At 35.7% G+C, this 21,530-nt stretch overlaps 1 protein-coding gene across 2 annotated transcripts; it reads right to left on the bottom strand.

Moving 5' to 3' along the window:
• Nucleotides 1-4,298: 4,298 nt before the first annotated feature.
• Nucleotides 4,299-21,146, bottom strand: LOC111715816 (uncharacterized). 2 transcript variants are annotated; one of them, XM_023491195.1, is made up of 9 exons: nt 21,076-21,146; nt 20,234-20,313; nt 18,355-18,431; nt 17,706-17,783; nt 9,660-9,736; nt 7,188-7,236; nt 6,189-6,268; nt 5,935-5,973; nt 4,299-4,442 (listed from the first exon to the last, which is right to left on the bottom strand). In XM_023491195.1, the coding sequence occupies exons 1-9, from the start codon at nt 21,088-21,090 to the stop codon at nt 4,332-4,334; spliced, it is 606 nt and encodes a 201-aa protein (XP_023346963.1). In that variant the 5' UTR covers nt 21,091-21,146; the 3' UTR covers nt 4,299-4,331. The 2 variants fall into 2 exon arrangements, with proteins under 2 accessions (XP_023346963.1, XP_023346964.1); XM_023491196.1 differs by having other exon boundaries at nt 20,234-20,280; nt 21,076-21,134.
• Between the last annotated feature and the right edge of the window lie 384 nt (nt 21,147-21,530).

Genomic DNA, 21,530 nt, shown 5'->3' with positions numbered 1-21,530 from the left:
TTTAAACAAAATTTGAATAAATGAATTTGATATAAATATTAGAGAGTAAAAATATGACCTGTTAAACATCGAAATGAAATATAGATATAATTAAAACAGTCAATTGCTGATCAGTTTGACTTTGATACTAGTCTGAAAACTTTCTTAAAACGTTAAGCAATGCTTTGCCAGTTAAAGATTTATATTTTTATTTATGAGATTTCTCAGACTTGTCTCCTTATGACCCCCCCCCCCCTCTCTTGTTCATTATTCACAATATTTTAACATTTTAGTCCGGGGGGTGTGTGTACAGGGGTAATTGTTAAATAATAACTGATAATTTTTAAGAAATTTAGATGGTTCAGGTGCAGTTTACTAATATTTATGATATCTATGTCTAAGATTTTGAAATAAACAAGTTGACAACCCTGTCACAATTATAAACCCAAATTGAGACACATTTTTGGGATCAAATTTCAACAGACTAAATACATAAAAACTCAGAAAGAAAGTTTTTAGAAATAGATGGTTCGAAATATACAGTATTTTGACAAAAGACAAGTGTTGATATATTGGAGATAAAGTTAAATTATTTATCAATTAAAAAATAATTTGGTCATAACTCATAACAATGCTTTATCCTTTTTGATTTTGTTTTTATATTAAGGGTTTACATTATAAGAATTAAAAAAAATTGAATAAGGGTGCAGGGAAAATGATTTGAAGAAAAACTTGGAACACACACTCAATAATTTTACCCAGTTTTTCAGTAACTATTCTTTCATGAATTTTCGCCCCCACTAAGTGTCAAAATACGCTTAAAACTAATGGCATATTAATGCATTTTCCCCATGTTTTTACCTTTTTTGAGAGCAACCTATTTTCTTTTTTTTCTCGCAACTAAGACTTGGAGAATTTTGTTTCCAGAATATCTCCAGATTTATTGGAGATAAAATTCTCGAAATAAATTTTTCTAGGAATTTATCATAAAAAAGGGGAAACGAGAATACGAGAAATTGGTCCCCAATAATTCTCTAAATTTGGGACTCAACATCGGGGAAATATCAGGGAAATTCTGGGGAATAGGTCCTCAGATGGTTCCATGGAAAAAAGTTCCCAACTATGTTTACTGGGTTATACCCCCAGGATTCTAGGGGGTCCCCCAGGATTCTAGGGGGTCCCCCAGGATTCTAGGGGGTCCCCCAGGATTCTAGAGGGGGGGGGGGGTAAAAAACCCCTATTACTTCCCTTATTTACGCCATCTGCTGGAGTATATGAAAATAACAAATATGAACGCTGACAATGCGGTCAATGCCTATAGATATATGAACGATATCTGTCCTTGTACATTATTTCTGTACTCATATACTACGAAACCCAACTTGTACAAAAGATTTTTTGCTGTACCTCAGTTATATACTCATATACCTTGATAATGAATATAATATTAATTATGGATCATTTAACATTGTTATACATGGGAGTAGCTGAGCAATTGAGAGACAGGAATCTCTAGCAAATGATTTTACAAGAAGCAAAGAACATTCACTTTCAACTATTAATTACTTGTAAATTTTTGAGAAATTTTCTCAAAAGATTGCCTATTCCCACAAGCATGGACGTTAACTACTGATCGTTCTCCATCATCTCCATGGTCTGTGGAGATTGATGAGATAGTCAAAACTATTTCGAATTTTAAAATTTTGACGTAACTTTTGGACATTTACCATGATTAAAATGATTTTTAAATACATAAACCTTTAAAATGGCTACAAAAAACTTTCTGTATACATAATGTTTAAAATATTTAAAATGCTTTTTCCCAAGTAACAAAAGTGAGGAATTTTCCCAGATTCCCCAACCATGGTAACTTTCTTTGAAGAATTTACGAGGAATTTCTTGAGATTCATTGCCTGTAACTGATTCTTTTGAAAATTCTCAAGAAATTCACCAGAATTGGTCCCCAAAATGAGAGATTTTTGTGGGATCACAGTTTTGAGAAATTCCTGAAAAATTTTACGGAATTTTTCCCCATGAAATTCCTCAGAGTTTCTCTGGAATACTTCTACGGAAATTCCTGAGTAATTCTTATGACTTGTTTACGGATCTTTGGGGAAATTTATTTAATTCACCCCAAGAAAATCCTGAGAATTTCTCCTGATTACTTCTCCGGAAATTTCTGAGAAATTCTTATGACTTGGTTACCAAGTTTACGGAATTTTAGGGAAATTAAATAAGAGAATAAGTTTCGAGAAATTCCTGAGAATTTTTCTGTAATTTTTCTCAAAAAAATATCTAAGAATTTCTTAGGAAATTCTTAGGACTTGGTCACCATGTTTACAGATTTTAAGGGGTTAAAAAGAGAATTAGTATCGAGAAATTCTCCTGAATGCTTCTCCGGAAATTCCTGAGAAATTCTTAGGACTTGGTCAACAAATTTATGGATTTTTAGGGGAATTAAATAAGAGAATAAGTTTAGTGAAATTCCTGAGAATTTCTCTGCATTTTTTCTCAAGAAATTCCTGAGAAATATTCACTACAGAATTTTCAAGTACTGTTTTTTTCATAAGGTGTCTCGGAGGTTCTCTTCTATTATGCACTGCCCAAACTAAATCTTTTTTTCTTTGCATCCTTATTGATAAAAAAAATGACAATTTACTTTAAAACCATCTTTTAAAAAATATTTTGAAATTTTTTTTTTCTTGACAATTTTGTTGTCTGAACAAACAAAATACATGACAACTTCAGTAAGATCAAAAACAACTATAATATTCTGACTGAGAAGATGGTTATACTTCTAAAAAGTTGGAGGGGCAATATAGTTATTGAGTTATTCACTATTATTGGGCCTAAGTCCTGGTCAGTGAATTTACACAGGAATATGCTGAGAATATTTCAAGATATTCCTGAGGAACTCTTGAGAAAATTTTGGGAATAGGAAATTCCCAGGAATTGGTTTTGAAGAACTTTTCACTGGAAATTCCCAAGAATTTCCATAAACTTTGTCAACGGAATTGGCAACAAGAAATTCCCTGCAATTGGTTACAAGAAATTCTTGGATAGAGTTATGAGAAAATCCTTGGAATGGGTTTCAAGAAATTCCTCCGACCTGGTTTCTCGGAATGGGTTACGAGAAATTCCTTAGAATAGCTGTCGACATTTTCACCGGATTTTCCTGTGAAAGATTCCTGGGAAATTCTGGGGATTCCCAGGAAAGATTTCTGGGAATTTCTGCGGATTTTCTGCAAAATTGTTACTTGGGATAAGCATTTTTCATATATATCGCCTAACTGAAAATATAAAAGATTTTCTATTCTATATTTTTACCTCATGCACGGATAAAAATGAACCTGAAAATATTTTTTACATCATGATATAAAATCCGTAAATATTTTCGTACACTTATTCCCATTACCAAGCCAAAAAACGGCTCGGTAATGAAATCTAAAATTAATAATTTTTTTTAAAAATAATCAAATGTAAAATCTATTCTGCTATTCTGTAGTGATCGCACAATTAGGGTTTCCATTTTTCCGGAAAAAAATTTCCATTTTGGAAATGGAATGATCCGGAAATTTGTTGCGTAAACCGGAATCCTGGGATAATTCCGGTATAAATGGAAACCGAAAATTTTCCGGTTTACGTCACGTAAACCTGAAAAATTTCCGTTTTACGGAATGGAAACCGTAAAATTTCCGGAACGATTTTCCGGAAAATTTCCGGAACGATATTCCAGAACGTTCCGGAAATTTCCGGAACGTTCTGGAATTCCGTAACGATCCGTAATTCCGGAAAAACGTTCCGGAAATTTCCGTTTTACGGAAAAAAATCGTTCCGGAATTCCGATTTTCCGGAACCTTTTCCATAATGGAAATGGAAAAAATTTCCGGATCATTTCCGTACGTAAACCGTAACCCGGAATTCCGGTGGAAACCCTACGCACAATGTAATCTATTAAAAATGCCGTAAATGTTTTAAATATCGTACATTAGACTATAATGTAAAGGGTTATAAGAGAAATATAAATATTTTGTTTAAAAAATTTTAAAAATTATTTCTAATTATTTCCTTTTATTTCAAAAACAATCTTAAAAAATCGATTAATTTTAAAAAGATAAGAACAAAAATATTTTTTTTTTCATAATCATTTTATTACTAATAAAAAATCTTAATGTTACAGAATTTTTTTTTAATTTTATGAATTTGTATTAATTGTAGAAGAATAGGCTTTTCAGCTTCTCCCATTGTTAAGGTTATCGAAAATTAATTAAATATTTGGAGAATACCTACTGGAAGGGCTGAGATTTTTGTGGGAATAATTATTTTTTAGAAAACCCAATTTATTACAATTTTCACTCAAAAGAATTACAAACTCCTCCTTCATACAGGCTATCTCCTCCTTCTTCATACAGGCTATCTCCCTTATATTCTTTATAGTTATTCTCTCCACGGTTTAAGCAGTTCTAAATTTAATACAATGAATAATTATTAGATACAGAAAGCCCCATTTAGCATGGAAATTATTATGAATTTTATAGTGCTGTTCTTTAAAATCTAAAGAGGCTGTGACTTTTATTTTTTAGTAGTTTTTAAAATTTTTTGCTTGAGTAGATTTAATACGCATGCAGTTGGTTCCACAAAATATGATAATCAAAATGTATAGTGATTTTTCACAGGCAAATATTCTTTTCAACAAATTTTTTTTCATAACCAGCTGAAGCCCTCTATGTATTTTTCATTATACTTTATTATTTTTTCAGGAAGAGACCGCCTAGGCATGGTAGTTGAGCTGAAAGTGCATTTGTTAAAACAAATTCAAAATATAAGGGAGACAACTCTTTATAGTTTGTATATTACAGTGGCTAGAGTTCCAAGACAATCATGCGAACATAGAGGATTCACAAAATCCCTCAAACCCGACATGATAAACCGAAGCCTGGCGTGAGCCCTGTTGTTCAAGTTATTGTTGATCTGCGTTCTACCATCCTGAAGCTCTACAATACTCCTTATGACGTGATCACATATATTCATCAATAGTTCCTTATTTTTATTTTCTAACCAATCAATTTTAATCTCACTTTACAAACTATTTTAAAACATTTGCATTTTTCACTTTAAACAGTTAATAAATAGCCTTTTGGGATTCTTTTATTTTATTAAGCTGACTTTTAAGTCAACAGCAGTATTGTAGAGGAAAACCTAGGATTTATTTGATTACAAAGAGACATTTTTAAGGTTTACAATTTTAAATAAGAACGTAAAGTTGTTAGTAATATTTCACCAGTTGTTTCAGTCAGCAGAAGAAAGTTCTTTTACAATTATTTTATAACATGGACAAAACATTAAAAAAATATTTGAAAGAATAATTTCTTCAAAAAAAATTACCAATGAAAGCCATAGCAGAACTGTAGAATCGATTATATCATTATCTTCATTACCTTGGCTGTTTCTATAATTATTCACAGATTCTTTATAATGAGGTGTCTTCACAATGAAAATAAAAAACCTCCAACAAACAACCCTAGCTGAAAGAATTTCACAAACCTGCAAAATATTAAAAAGAATTATTTTCAATGAATTATTTTCAATGAATTATTTTCAATGAATTATTTTCAATGTTATAAGTTCATTATTTTTCTCGATCCTGTTTTTAAACATGCAACTAGTTTGAACAATATTTTTTGTTACTCGTTTTGTCAATGTTATTTAAAAATTGTAAAAAATAACGATTCTTTTGTTGATTGAAACAAATAGTAAAATATTACAATCCACTTTAGCTCATATTTAAAATTTCACACTGCAAAACTGTCTCATTGGTATCAAATTAATCCTAAAGTTATTTCAGCTCAAATACCATGTCTAGCCGGTCTCTTCCTTTAACTTCTATGTTTAGTGGGACTAACTTTATGTATGATATTAATGCTTTTGATTGAAATTAAAGTTTATTGTATTTTCCTGAGGTGGTCTTGGACCCTTAAAGCCGCTTTGAACATACTAAATTAAACTAGATTTAAAGAGTATCCAAATCCATTGGGCTCTGTAACACATTACAAAACCTTATTATCACAATTATCACAAAATAATATATATTTATAAAAATGGTTTTTGTCAGTTTTTAAAGCTTCAAGACTTGTTTGACATTCATTTTAAATTAGAAATTTTGTTAAAATTATAATGAGAAAGTAATTAATCTGAAGTTAGCAACTTACTGCAGTACATAACTGGATACATGACGGGGTAGTTGTTGTAGTTGTAGTGGTTGTTGTTGTTGTAGTTATTGTAGTTTTTGCTACAAATGTGAAGTAATTATTTTACTCTGGCTTTATTTTACATTTTAACTCTTAACATGTGCCATTTTTATATGTTAGTAGAACATAATTCACCCAATAATGTTTCACCCAAAATGTGTCACCCAATTTTAGGTAAAATAAAGTTTCACCCAATAACTTTTTACCCAATTCATGTCTTACACAATACTACATTTCACCCAAATTATTTTTCACCCAACTCAAGTTTCGCCCAAACTACACTTATTTAAGATTTTCATCCAATTTTTGCACAAGAAATTATTGCCCAATTTCTGATCATAACTCATAAACCCCTGCGGCTAGTATGGGCTAGGGGCTGAGCGCTGAGGCCTCTTAAATGTTAAGTAATATTCTGTCTCTCATCTTATTTGGGTTAGGTTAGGTTAAGACAATTTATGGGTTCTTAAATGTTAAGTAATATGTATAGTATCTCACCTTATTTTGGGTTAGGTTAGGTTAAGAGAATTTCTGGGCCTAGGCCTGCAGCTAGAATGGGCTAGGGGTTTATGTTTGGCCCCTGAGAAGATGCCTTACTTGAGCAGTACTAGAATAGAATATCAACTGCATCCTTATTTATACAACTTTTATAGATTCAAAAATTTAATTGTTATAATTTCAAATAAAATTTCTTTGGGGGGGGTGAAACTCTTAAGCAAGCGTAGTTTGGGCTAAACATGAATTGGGTGAAATATAATTTGGGTGAACATAGCTAGTATTTAAGTGAAATATAGATTGGGTGAAACCCTGTATTGGGTGAAACATTATTGGCTGAAACGTTTTAGATGAAACGTTATTAGGTGAAACATGATTGGGCAAACTGATACCACACCCATATTTTGATTTAATTTTAGTAAAATTAAATTAAATCTTTATTTTTAACCAAAAAATCTAAACTCCTACCTCCAACACATTCTGATACACCATCAAAAAAGCGCACACATCGACCACCCTAATAACATTTTAATTATTGATTAATCTACAGACTACAATAGACATGAAAATTGAGTCACAATCAAAAATCCTATATCTTCTTTGTAAATGATTTTTGTTTCGTGATATCAACTAGGTAAACTGAAATTCACACAGAATGTTTAAACAGTGCATGGTATTCTCTTAGTTAATTAAAGACTTTTGTGGCCGAATTTAAAGAATTTGAGCAGCAACTTAAATTTGAGACTCGGCTCAGATATGGTTTGTTCCACTTAAAATTGCATTTAATGTTTCAAGATTTAAGTCGGCTCTCAATTGAAACCGGTTTTAGGTGGATTTGAGACACAGCTCAAATTCATTAAACTCGACTCTACTACAAGTATATGTGTCCTGAAAAGAATGATGGCTCTAATTATGTTTTTCTTATATATTTCTGGCTCTCTCACTTGGCCACACAAAAGTCTAAACACAGCAGAGCTGTAGATCAGCTGTTTACACTAAGTTCTTTCACATTTTATATAAATAAGACCCCCATTCTTTTTCACAATCTTGCAAAACTGCAGTAAAAATTGTGCATGCAACTAATACATTATCAGTACTTACAGCATAATAAAGTTGGAAACTTTAAAAACAATTTGCATGTTCTTTTAAATAAAAACCAATACAGACATCTGATTTAAATCATTTTGAATATTCAATAATTGTGAATAGTTTGAACATATTTTATTAAAATTAACTTCTTTCAACCACAATGACGTCCTCCTCCTGATCTCTAAGATTGTCACACACAATTTGGCAGCCCAGCATGCCCTTAACCCTAAACAGCGGGGGGGGGGGGTCCCCTTTGTAGTTTTTTTGTCCTAGCACTTTCATTTTTGACACTATCACCGTGAATGTTGTGACTTTTAATAAATAGTAATTTAAAGGATTTTTTGGCAAAAAACTATTTTTTTTTAACATATAGGGTAGGGTACAGGGCAGAAAAAAAAGTCTGGTCTGTGAAAAAAATCTAAAATAGCCTAAAACTTTTTTGTGATTAAAGCTACAGATCTAAAAACTATATTTTTGAAAAGCCCTTGAAAAATGCATGTAGAAACATGTGTCACACTTTGATATTTGTATAAAAGAAAAAAATATGTTTTTCATTTTTTTCACCCTTTTTTAAGCATTTTTTCAACCTTCTCTAGCAGCCAAACTATTAAAGTTATCGGTCTAATTTTTTTTCTATGAGCTGGCCTTGAAAAATTGGGCTGTGATATAGGGGGGGGGGGTACCAAACGCTCCCTCCCCCCAGGCTTTACATAGATTCAGATCCCCCAGCCTTAATAGGGCTAAATAAGTTGTTTGTGGTCCCTAGTCAGGGGCGTACAAGGGGGGGACTCGCTCCCCCGCCCCCCTCTACGCGTGCCCTTCCTGAGAGGCTGAGGGGGGGCATCCATGGGGGAGGCTCTTTTAATATTACATCTGCTTGCATTTCCTTCCTCAGGTCAGGTACAGTGGTGTACCTAGGGGGGGCAGTAGTTCTCTTGCCCCCCCTGGGAGTTCCAAAAATACAAAATTAAAAGGAAACTACGTTTAGAAAGTAACACCTGACAATGACAAAGACTAAGGATTTGTCTAAATTCACTGTTAATACAAGGAGAGAAAAATTTTAGCCTTCTAAAGAGAATATTTCTTTACACAAGATGTACTATGACGGAGAGCAGACTTAACGATCTTGCACTTATAGCTTTACACCCTATAAGGCTGTCTGAGCTCTCTACTGAAAAAAATCATTGAAATGTTTGTGCAAGCAAATCCCAGAAAATTGTAGCTTAAAAGATTCGGTTAAAATGTAGATTGAGTAAATTCTATCTAAAAATTTCAGAAGAAATTTAGTTTATTCCTAAAAATATAATTTTTAATGATGCTGTGATTATTGATTTAGTTAGCTGTGATGGAGTTAAGTGATAAATTTATAAAGTCAAAAAGTTAGTTTTTCAAGCAAAGGAATAATTTTTAGACTCTAAGGTTAGTAACACCCAAAAAAGTAGTCTTTTCGGTGTATTTTTATGGTGAACAAAATAAGTCCAGGTGGGAGAGGGGGGGCAAAAAAAATTTAAAAAAGGTATTAATATTTTTTCAAAAAAGGGGTTTTTAAGGGGGGGGGGACCAATGTTGCCAAGGGGGGGACCAAACATTTTTTTTTGCGTGCTTACACGCGCAAATTGTCCCCCCCCCCCCCTAAACAAAAGCCCTCGTACGCCCCTGTCCCTAGTCAGCTGGATATTGGTCCACTCTGTGTCTATTCAATCTATTGGTCTTCCAGGACTCAAATGTAGTTCAATATCCCTAGCATTAAACCAGCTGACATATACTTGATAATTTGAGACTGCACTCAGTAGTTCATGCATGTATCAGTACCTACTCTTAAAGGCTGAACAAACTGAGCATAAGTCTAACCTCCTTGCATTTTTTTCCAACAGTTCTTCTATCTCCGCAACAAGAGTTTCCAACTGGTTCACATTCAGCCTTTAACCCTCGATTTAAAAATAAATGTATTAAAATTAAAAATTAGTAGAACATTTGGTTGGCAATGAAAACCTATCTTGATTTTTTTCTTGAAGGGACTGTAAAGGAAAAATGAAAGGGGGTATAGGCTGAAAGCTAATCACTTTAGCTCTCGATCTCGACCCATGAAAGTTATATCTGATGTTCCTATCTCGAGAAACTGAGTTACAACTTTGTCAAATTTATACGAAAATTAATATATATAAAATTTTGTTTAAAAGTAGTGGGTTTAAATAGATCAAATTCAGCAAATATGCAACCAATCTGAAAACGATTTTATCCCAGAGAAAGCTAATTAAAACTTAGGCTTACTCCAATTCTAATTTTATATTTGTTATTTCTATTTTTTTATAGATTTAATTCATAATATTATTTATACGTCCGTATTGCTTGACCAGAAATTCCATCAATCGCAGTGCAGTAAAGTGGTCACGTGATACAGGCGGAGACACGACCAGTATACTGCTCTGCCATTGGTGATAGTTCTGGTCATGTGATTTAAGTTTAAGATTTTCTATATTTTACATATATGAATTTTCGTGTAATTTTAATACAGTTTTGTATCAATTTCTCGAGACAGGAACATCAGATAAAACTATCATGGGTCACGATCAAGAGCTAAAGGGATTAGCTTTCAGCCTATACCCCCTTTCATTTTTCCTTTACAGTCCCTTTAATAAACAGATCAGAACCCTTAGCCCTTCATTAAATTAGTTGATTAGAAATGTTTGCTTCATTTCACTTGCATAATCCTACTAATAATAATTAAAGTATTTTTTTCCAATTTGAATATTAATATTTAAGTGCAGAGCTGGACAATATGAAAAAGAATTTTAAAATGTCTCTCCTAAAAAGAGAATTGTCAAAATGAGCTAACAAGAACTTTACTGAACTTTATTAAACTTAAAAATGAATACATGTTAGGCCAGAATTTTACATAACTTTAACAAACCAGCAATGTACAAACTGGTTAGGACATATAACATAGGGTTTGGAAAAATGATCTTGAATTAAACCTAATGTGCGTAATAAATCTAGGTCCCGAGATTACTGGACTCTTATTCTTATTTAGTCTCTCTGACTCTATCTCTAGCCAAAACTCAAGGCTCTGTACACGTCCGTTTAAATCAACGTTTCATACATTACTACTTTATTAATACAGGTGAAAATAGCTGACCAGACTGGCCGGTCAGGGTCAACATCAACAAAGATAAATAGATAACGAAACATAGATAATAAAGATGTACTAATCATGGCAGCAGATAATGCTACAAATGCCCCAAGGAAAGGTGATGAGAGCTTTTGTTCAATGCAATTCTAACAATCTCTCAGTCATCATACGTCCCCAGCACTAGACATCAGGGGCTCAAGTTGGATAGGTTTGGTTCAAGTCTCTTCTTATTCTTTAAACGAGCCCAATTGAGGGTGAGTCTCGTGATCAACGCACCCACTGATCACTACTGATATAGTTAGCATACTGTACTCAATTAACAACATAGTACTCAAGAAGGTTTTCAGGTGCTCGTTTTTGCGGAACATAGGTCCAAAGGGGTTGATTGAGGCAAACACTGCTTTGCTTCCTTCTTGAATATGTTTCTTGAGATCCTCGAGGTTCATTCCAGCCATGGTACTGCAACCTCCATATGCACAGGAGTCTTCATCACAGAGATCGTTGAGTAACTGTTGGTGTTGGGAGTGTTGGAATGAGGGTAATCACTGGTAACTCTCCCAGTTCTTTAATTCCTCCATAGTATAGAGTGTTGCAAGGGTTTCAATAGGCTTATAGGAGCTGGACACTTTCATCGGAGCTGGAGCCTCCACCTGGATTACCCGTGTTGATACTGATATCAAACCAGAGAAAGTAGACTGCAGCAGGGTGGGGTACCTGTCATTACAGGGCTGCTCTGAAATGTGGGGAGTAATTACACGGGAGTCCAGATTCGCCATGAACTTTCCCCCACGTACTAGGACTGGATCTCCGTGCATGCAGATTGGAGCTTCTGCAATTGGAACCTCAACCATCCTGCAGTGGTACTCATGTATGATTTCTCTGGTCCTGGGCACGAATAGTCCAGGCTCACGACGCATGGGATGAAGATAATCTTGATCATTTTTAATATTCAACCAGGTAGAACATCCGCCACGTTCAACCTGGTCCTTGAGGTCACTCAGGGCCAAGGGATTCTGATGCTCCAGGTACTTGAGGGTAGGGAGCAGGTCCTGGTCGCTTCTCACATCTCTACTCACAATCTCAGGTAGGCCAGCAGCTCTCTTGTCAAAGGTAAGGTATACAGTGTCCAGAGTAGTATGATACAAGGTTAACTGAGGACAACCAGGCAATGTGAGGACCTTCTTCTTTGTGGTGTTGAACAACATGGCAAGGTCCTCCAAGATTATCATATTGGTTCCTTCTGATCTCAGGCTGGCGGTATGAATCCTCTTATAAGGACAGGATTGTGTTTGCTTTTCCAGCAGGTAGACTTTGGGCCCATCAAGGCACCACTGCCTGTTACAGTCCGATGGGAGAGCAATTCTGGAGAACTTTGCAGCTGTCTTCCCTCCTTTCGATCTGATGTAAACTTCACGTAGGATGGAAAATCAGATCTGGGTAAGGACCAAGGACTGATCCGCCAGGGTGCCTTTATGTAAGGGAAGGGACACACCCTGGCAATAGGTATTGGTGGGGTGCATGGTGATAGAACCATACTCTACATATCGATAGAGGATGGTTTCACCAGGGGAGATCTTCACCTTCTTGCCATCAGGAGAGTTATAGAAGCCCTTCTTCGCAACCACACATTGTTCCAGAGTCTCAGGCTCCTCTGACTCTACTTGCAGTACGTCCATAAATTTACAGTGTGAGTAAGCACCACAATATCCCCTAAAACGGGAGATAGTTGCAGTACAAACCACACGGGAAAATTCATGGACATATTCCTCACCTAGGATCCAGGCATCATGCGTTACCGCTAGCTTCTCGGCCATCTTCTTCTTCAGGATGAAACAGTCCTCGGGCAGTTGCAGCTTGTTGATCATCGTGGGGCGTGGTGCAGTCGAACGCCTGCATAGAGAATGGAGATTCCCTCCAGTCCATGATCCCCTCAGCCTTCATAACCAAATCAAGAAGTAGAATCAATGTAAGCATGGTCTTGAGAATCTTGAGAGAGGCGGATATCCGGCAAACTTCCGCCTCTCGTCCTATTTCCACAGGGTTTCTGTCTAGCTCTGATGCAAAGTTATCTTCATCTCTCCTACTTCTTGGCTTCTTGATATTCTTCATTGCCTTCTTCTGTTGGTTCATCCAAATGTTTGGCTCCGGACAAAGCATCTGCATCAACATTCTCACTTCCCTTCTTATGTATCACAATGAATTCAAAGCATCTGCATCAACATTCTCACTTCCCTTCTTATGTATCACAATGAATTCAAATTAGCCAGCTCCTCGTACCAGTATTGAAAAATAGTTTCCTATGACTTCAGATTCACGATATACTTCAAGCTAGCAGCATCAGTATAGACTAGAAAGGGGGGTCGGTACTTCAGAATATGTTCCCACTTCTTCATACACTTCACCAGGGCAAGGAGCTCACCCTTGGCACTGGAATAGTGCCTCTCATAACAATTACACTTCCGCCCCCAACAGCCTGGGAAACGCTCTACTCCCTCTTGTTTCTGAGACAGAACCCCTGCAATGTTTAGAGACGACCAGTCCGTCGTAAGAATAAATGGTTCATCTGAATCAAAGTCTGGATAAGCCTGTATACGCCCTGCTGAAAACTCCGCCTTCAACTCCACAAAATCCTTCTCCATATCTTCAGTCCACACAAATTTCTCAGCCTTCTTAAGACTATTCATCCTGTTGGTCAAAGCCAAGTACCTTGGAATGAAACCTCTGTAGTAACCCGTGAACCCCAGGAATGACGACATTTCCTTGCAACTGGCCAGCTCTGTATATCTTTCACATATTGATCCAACATAAATGTACTCCACCCTGACTCACTTTATGTCCTAAATATTTGGTTTCTGTCTGGAATATCTTGGTCTTCTTAGGTTGAATCTTGATCTTTGCCTTTGTATGAGCCTCCACTATACTCATCAGATGCTTAAGGTGATCCCAGGTGTCCATGAAGTACACCAGGGTGTCATCCAGGTAGGACAACCAGTACTCCACAGGTATGTGTGCCAGGGCTAGGTCCAACATCTGGCTGTAGACACTTCCGGCATTTGACAATCCAAATGGCATCCTTATATAATGAAATGTGTCAAAGCTCCCTTCTTCTATCTGGATGGCATGATATGCACAACAGGTGTCAATTGAAGTGAAGATCTTGGCCCCCTTCAGCTTCTGCAGGTTCTCCTGGATGTTCGTCAGAGGGTAAGCATCCTTGATGGTGACGTCATTCAGCTGCCTCAGGTCAGTCACCCATCTTGTCCTCCCATCCTCTTTCTTCACAGGAATTAGTGGCGATGCCCAGGGACTGTTTGCAGGTTCTATAATTCCCTGTTGGATCCAGTCATCCAATTGTTCCATCAAGTTTGCACGCTGGTCAGGGTTCAATGGCCTCACCTTATATCTCTTAGGTACTGCCCCTGGTTGTAATTCTATTCGCAGCTCCAGTAAATCTGTTTTGCCATAATGATTAGGATGAAGGGCTAACGTAGAAAAGTTTTCCAAGAAAAGTTTGATCACTTCCTCTTTCAGCTTTGCATCTCTGTTCAGAATCTCGTTCTCCTCTATCTTGAAACTATCCTTGATAAACTTCCTTCTGCTCTGTTCTGTTGGGAAATCCTACTCCTGCAGGGAGTTAACAGATTCCTGAGAATTGCACACTTCCTCCTCGTCTAAATCCTGTGCTGTGCTGCCCCTTAGTTCCTCCTTAATCCAAGTCTGTTTATCTATGCACATACTATGTATTGTGCCCAGCTTCTGTCCCACACACAACTTTACACATTCCTCTGCATGGTTCTCCACATACACTGCTTGTACACTTCCTGACAGGTCAAATGCATTTTCCGGAACTAGAATTTTTCTCCCCTTTTCCTGATCTTCTAAAGGCAACGATTCTACCACACCAGCCCACTTCCAATTACATCCTGTTCTCGCCTTGACTAGTTTTGCACTTCCAGCAGGGATAGTTATCTTCTCAGCAGACCATAACTTCCTCTCTAACACTTCCTCCACTGGACTAATGCTGTTTACTGCCGGTTCCCTTCTCTCTGCTTTCCACACAGCTGGAAGTACTTGTACATAATTCTTGGTTTCCTTATCCACTCTTCTGCCTTTAATCATGAAAGGGAAAGGTTTCCCATAGGCACTGCACAGTCTTGTTAACCTTTCCTGCCCCTTACTTCCGGTAACTAGTTTCACTTCTTTCTCCGTACAGGCTATAGACACTTCCTGCTGTCGAAAAAACTCTATTCCAAAGTTTACTGCATGATTCAGGCCTTCTATCACAATCGGCTCTACTTCAAATCAACGATCCAGGCCATCCAAGTAAAACTTAATCTTCTCTCCTTTACCCAATACCTTCAGACCTTTTCCTCATTTCTCTGCCGTGTGTACTCTAGGATTACTTTCCTCGGACATTTTTCCCCCTATCATCTTCCAAAACTCACTTTAGACTACAGTACCTTTCACTAAATTGCCTGTATCCACTAGAGCTAACCAGTATATATCTTGTTTAAATAACTTGAACTTCACATACAAGGTTTTACGGTCCCTTTCAACAAAATTATAATTGTTCAGATACATGAGGATATTCTTTTCCCATTCTCGAAGTTCTATATCCTTACTTCCGTTAGGTCTAAAACTACCTCTCACTTCCAGATTATAAAGTCATTATGTACCTTCATAACATTGTTTATATTATCCAATACTTCCGTCCTAACTTCCTTATTCACTTCCAGTACTAACTTACACAAATCATGGACATTAGGATTAACAGAAATGTTTATTAAACGATTATTAAATACATTCACATCATTATTTTCTGCAATCTTAGGAGTTGACGACCGTTCATCATCGCAACTCCCTAGGGAAAAACGCCTCTGGTACCAGTTTCTTCAGGACTTCCTGCATCGCTGCCATGGATTTAGCCATATCTGCAATTTGTCCGCCTCCAGAACCGCCATTCCCTCACCTTCCCTGGTTTCTCCGTTCTCTACATTCTCGAGAAATATGACCCTCTTTCCCGCAGTTGTAACACAAAATTGAGGGGCAGGAATTAACACTACGAGGGTTAACCCCGGGTTTCTTGTGAGGGTTTTTCATCTTCCATTCCTAGAACTTCCTGCAATCCCTCTTCTGGTGTCCAGTTTTCTTCCAAAAATAACACGTATATCCACTCTGTAGGGTATTTATCCCGCTCTCAGCATCTAAATTTTCAGCATCCGACACGTCCTCAACCAATCCTGGCATGGCGTTGACGTCCATGGGCACCTGTCCTGTCTTCAACATCTCATGGGCCTTCCTTATCTCACTCTTATCATACCCGTATGTACTCTGCAATCCCGCCATATCCTGGGCTGGAGCCCCGGGGTCCAAGTTATAAGTCCTCAGGTTCACTAACTGGTGGTCCAGGACTGCCTTAATCTCCCTCTCATGCTTAATCTCTTTAGGCATAAATAGCAGGCAGGTTTTCCTCCGCTCCGAGTTGTATAACCCTAACAACATATGATTCTTGAACTCAACTAAACTTCTCCTAGCTGGAGGGTAGGCTTGCACAAATAATCTCAGCTTGTCCGTGTAATACTGTCAATTATCCTTGTTCCTGGGGTGTCTCCTGGCCATGTATTCCATCTTCCTGCCCTCTTCGTCCTTCTCATGAGTGAACTTCTTCAATAATTCTTGAAAGAACTCACCAATCTCGTAGTTGTCGAAAACTAATCCATCAGGTTTCAACAATACTATCTCCGACTGAGCCTTCCCCGTTATACAGTCTAGCAGCATCCTCTTTACAGTCTCGTTGGGAATTGTCTCACACTTAAACCTTGACAGATGTTTCTCCAATTCACCACACCAGTCAAACACTTTGCTAGGGTTACCATCATATGGTGGAGCACCACAGCTAAAATCCCTCAGTTTCTTTTTGTAATCGGCTTCCGCCTTGCTCAGCTCTCTATGTGTCTGCATAGCAGCTTTACCAGCCTTCAACGACTTCAGCAATGACACATAGTGCTCTTGCGAATCCTCTACCTTAGGGCGTTCTAACACAGCAACTACTCTACCGATAGGATCCTGTGTCTCTGGCGTAGCTTCCACTTGCCTTGTTTTGGCGAATGCTTGATCCTTATCCTTCTGCTTGATATTTGCCAGTTCCCGATTAGTTGCCGCTAGCTGGGCTTGGAGCTGCTGAAACTGTTGCCTCATCTCCTCTAGGCCATCCATCACTGGGTGAGATGGTCCCTCCATCTCTACTTCCAATCTAGAATCGTCACTGGGTAAACTCGGATATCCTTGAAAAGTAGCCACTGTATTTCCTGTAGCCACTCTTGATCCACTCACAGGCAAATCTTCTCCTGTTAAAACTTCCCTGGCTAATCCCTGAAACCAGGTTTTCACTTTACTCTTTTTCCGGAATACTTTCGGAGTCTCGGGCATCTAGATCGGGTTCATAGAAGATCCCACTGCTGCCACCACTTTTGTAATAAATCTAGGTCCTGAGATTACTCGACTCTTTTTCTTATTTAGTCTCTCTGACTCTATCTCTAGCCAAAACTCAAGGCTCTGTACAGGTCAGTTTAAATCAACGTTTCATACATTACTACTTTATTAATACAGGTGAAAATAGCTGACCAGACTGGCCGGTCAGGGTCAACATCAACAAAGATAAAATAAATAACGAAACATAGATAATAAAGATTGTACTAATCATGGCAGCAGATAATGCTACATGTGTTTACTTACTGGTAGCACACTGCTTCTCTGTAACTTTTTACCTTTACATCTCTTTACATCTGCAACACATATTTGTCCTGTTAAGCATACCTCACCATTAGTACCAGGCTTCCCACACCCTATTTAAAAAAACAGTTTAAATCCTGGTTTTTAAATGCCGACAGTTTTTAACCTAAATATCAGTAATTGTAAAAAAAATAAATAGCCATGAAAGAGCTCCATTTGAATATTTAATTTAAATAATATAAATATCTCCAGCATCTCATTATCAGTATTCTAAGAAAACAACATTTTACAAATTTTTTTTTTGTTCTGTGTGAAATGGCATATGTCAACTTATTTCGAAAAATGATAACAAGTAAAAGTAATTCTTCATTAAAAATTATATTTGGGATAATACATTTTCTAAAACATTATGACATCAAATTGTTTGATTTGCTAGCTTTTAGAATAGTAGTCTGCTGAATGTAGGATTTAGAACAGGCACTAACTGTAAAAGAGTTCACTAAGACACAATTTTCATGGTACAAGTTGAAAATACTTGCTTTTTACACTAAGCCACAGGTTTAATAGAGATTGCCACATAGCTTATGGTAATTAAATGCACATGTTTAACTAGAGGTATGTGTAGTTCTATAAATTACTTAGCTATCTGTAAATTTTTAAGTGAAGAGAAAAGTATAGATTTACTTATTATGTGTTCTGTTGAATTCTCTGGTTTAGCCACAAAAACTAGATTATCATTTCTTCGGTTATTCTTTCTCCTCCTGCAAGAATGGCTAAATGTGTTGAATAGTTCTTATTTCAACAATTGAAATTTAGCCTCATAAACAATGATAGCAAAACATAAAATTTGGAATTGTCTAAGATGCCCATCATGTCAACTACTACCTCTAATACATGTTAATACATTTCATTCATATATAATACCATTCTACATCTGAATGGCACAGTACAGGGTTAACCTCAAAGAAGGAGATAGTACTGCCTAAAAATTGAAATGTAAGGAATTTAAGCATGTCAATTGATCTGTTGTTCAAAGTAATGCAGGTGATTCATATACTTTAAAAAAGTCAAAGAAAAAGTCTACTGTAAACCCATCCAAAGATGTATTTATGTTGGAGACCGTATCCTAGTTCATTCAACCCAAGCCAAGTCTTATCGTCAGTTGAGGACTGAAAACGAATAACAAATAAATTAAACCCGTTACTTTGCATCTGTTACCAACATGGGAAGGAATTTTCCACAGGGCCGAGATTCAAACCCTAGTGACCCTTATCTAGAGAGCATGGATAACGGTGCTTTCGTCGGCAGAGAAAGCAAACTGAACGTCCATTTTGTGCCCCGGAAGAGGGTGAGTCTTGATGAAGGATCAGAAGAGAAGGGTCGATAAAATCTCCAGTAGCTCCAGGAGGAGAATTATCTTCATCTATGATTCCAGGATTAACTTCGGTTGATCCTCAGTTTTGTACAAAGTTAGTGCTTTAATCGATTCAACCTGGCTTGTTATATTGAGTTTCTCTTTGTAAAGTTTCCTTTATTGAGTCCTTTATACGTGAGTTTCTTACCAAGTTTATACTACATTTGTACATTCACTTCTAAAGTCTCTTACTTTGTGGGAAACCATGTTCAGGTAAATAAGTATATATGGTACAGGTTCTATTCATGTTAATAGCAAACTTGGTTGCATAATTAACACTGTAAGGACTGGGGGATCCGCATCTTTGTATAGTGTGGGGGGCATCCTTGGATGGTTATAAATCATTTTTAAATTGATCGTTTTTTTTTTTTTTTTTCCCAAATCTTTTGAAAATTTGTTTGTAGAGTAAAAATTTGTTCGAAGATTTTTAAATTGTTCATGCTATTTTTTTTCGTTTTTTTTTTCTAAAAATGATGGTTTGATTTTTGGAAAATATCATTGTTTTTGAAAAACAATCACTCGTCTTGAACTATTGTTTTTTTTGAAACAATCGTTTTTAAATTCACTTTTGAATCTGAGTTTTATGACAAAGACAATATAAGGTTATAAATGTTGACTTTAAGGTTTTTTATCAAAACAAATAAACTGAATTTTTTCTGACCTCTGATTTTCTGACCAAAAAATGTATTTTTTTTATAAGGAAACTATTGTTAATAAATGGGTCTTCTTTGATGGTTGTTAATGAAAATTCATTCTAAAAATGATCGTTTTTAAAAACGACCTTTTTTAAACAACGAAAAATTATCATTTTTTATGAACTTTTTTTCTAAAAACGATTTTTTTTTCTGAACATGAAAAGCAATTGTTTTGTTTTGTGATGCCCCCCCCTAGAACAAGGCCCATAGAGGACTTAGAGTAAAGGTTTATATTTGAAATTCATGTCCACAGCCCAATTTTTCATCTTCATCTCATTAAAAAAAACTGAAAACATTAATGGTTTGGGTACAAGGGAGGTCATACAAAATTGTCATTAAAAAAAAAATATGTTAACAATTATATTTAGCCTTAGGATTGTTTAAAACCAACTTGAAAAAATATGTCTAACATTAAGCCCTTCTCTACCCAAAACCCATTTAAACATTTTCAAACCTGGTTCTTTGAGCATCGGAAGACACTGTTATCACTAGTAGAAATATCTGAATGTTTTTATAAGATAAACAAACATCTATTTATAGGTAGGTAGGGATGTTAACGTTTTCATTTTTAAGAAAAAACGATCGTTTCATTATGAAAACGACGACGAAAAATTGAAAACGAAACGATCGTTTTTAAAACCCATCGTTTTTTTTAAAAAGTTGATTTTTTAAAAATTGTCGTTTTTAAAACGATCGTTTTTTTTATAAAATTCGTTGTTTCTTTAACGATCGTTAACGACGACCCTTCGTTAATGATCGTTAACAACAACCCTTCTTTGACAATCTTTAACGAAGAGAGGAAACCGACCTGAATATCTGTACTTTTCATTAAGTAGTTTTTAAGAAAATATCAAGGAGTTTTAACTCCCCCACAACTTTTAAACTTCATGTAAGACGACATTTAATAAAGTTGCATGTAATTTTTTTCCAAATCGATCGTTTTGATAAAGTTTGTCGTTTCGTTAACAATCCTTAACGACAACCCTTCCTTAATGATCGTTAACGATGACCTTTGTTAACGATCCTTAACAAAGACCCTTTGTTAATAATTGTTAAATAATTGTCAATAAAATTTTTTTTTCAAAACGATCGTTTTTTAAAAAACAATCGTTTTCAAAAACGATCGTTTTCATTTTCTATAAGTTCAAAACGAGTGGGTCGTTTTTAAAAACAATTGTTTTTTTTCCGAAAACGAAACAATCATTTTTGAAAAAGAAACAAAAAATGATTGTTTAACGATCGTTTACAAAAACAATTAACAACCCTATCTATAGGTTAATCCTTTGATACAATTACCAATTTTCTGATCATAATTCAACAAGGTATTCTGAACCTAGACTAATAGTAAATTTCAAATTCGTTCTAATTATATAAATTATATAAAATAAGAATACTTATCATATATATATCATATTTCTATTAATTTTTTTTTTCTGTGAATAAAATTAGTTAAAGGAATTGAAGGCGTTATTTCAATTCATTCAAGCAATCCTAGATATATATAACAGTATCCTGATCAGGGTAATCTTTGGCTAATCATCAATCAAATTCTTATACAGTTTGTCGTTTTGTTAACAATTGTTTTTGAAAAAACAATTGTAAACAAATAGTTGCTTATCGTTTTCATGAAAATGATAGTTTTTAAAATTATTCATTTTCTAAAAGTTCAAAACAAGTGGGTCATTTTCAAAAATGATTGCTATATTCCAAAAACGAAACAATTGTTTTTGAAAATGTTGAAAATGATACAA

Source organism: Eurytemora carolleeae, unplaced genomic scaffold (assembly GCF_000591075.1).
Source record: "Eurytemora carolleeae unplaced genomic scaffold, Eaff_2.0 scaffold1869, whole genome shotgun sequence".
In the NCBI taxonomy this organism is placed as follows: domain Eukaryota; kingdom Metazoa; phylum Arthropoda; class Copepoda; order Calanoida; family Temoridae; genus Eurytemora; species Eurytemora carolleeae.
This window is presented reverse-complemented; position numbering and strand designations above follow the sequence as displayed.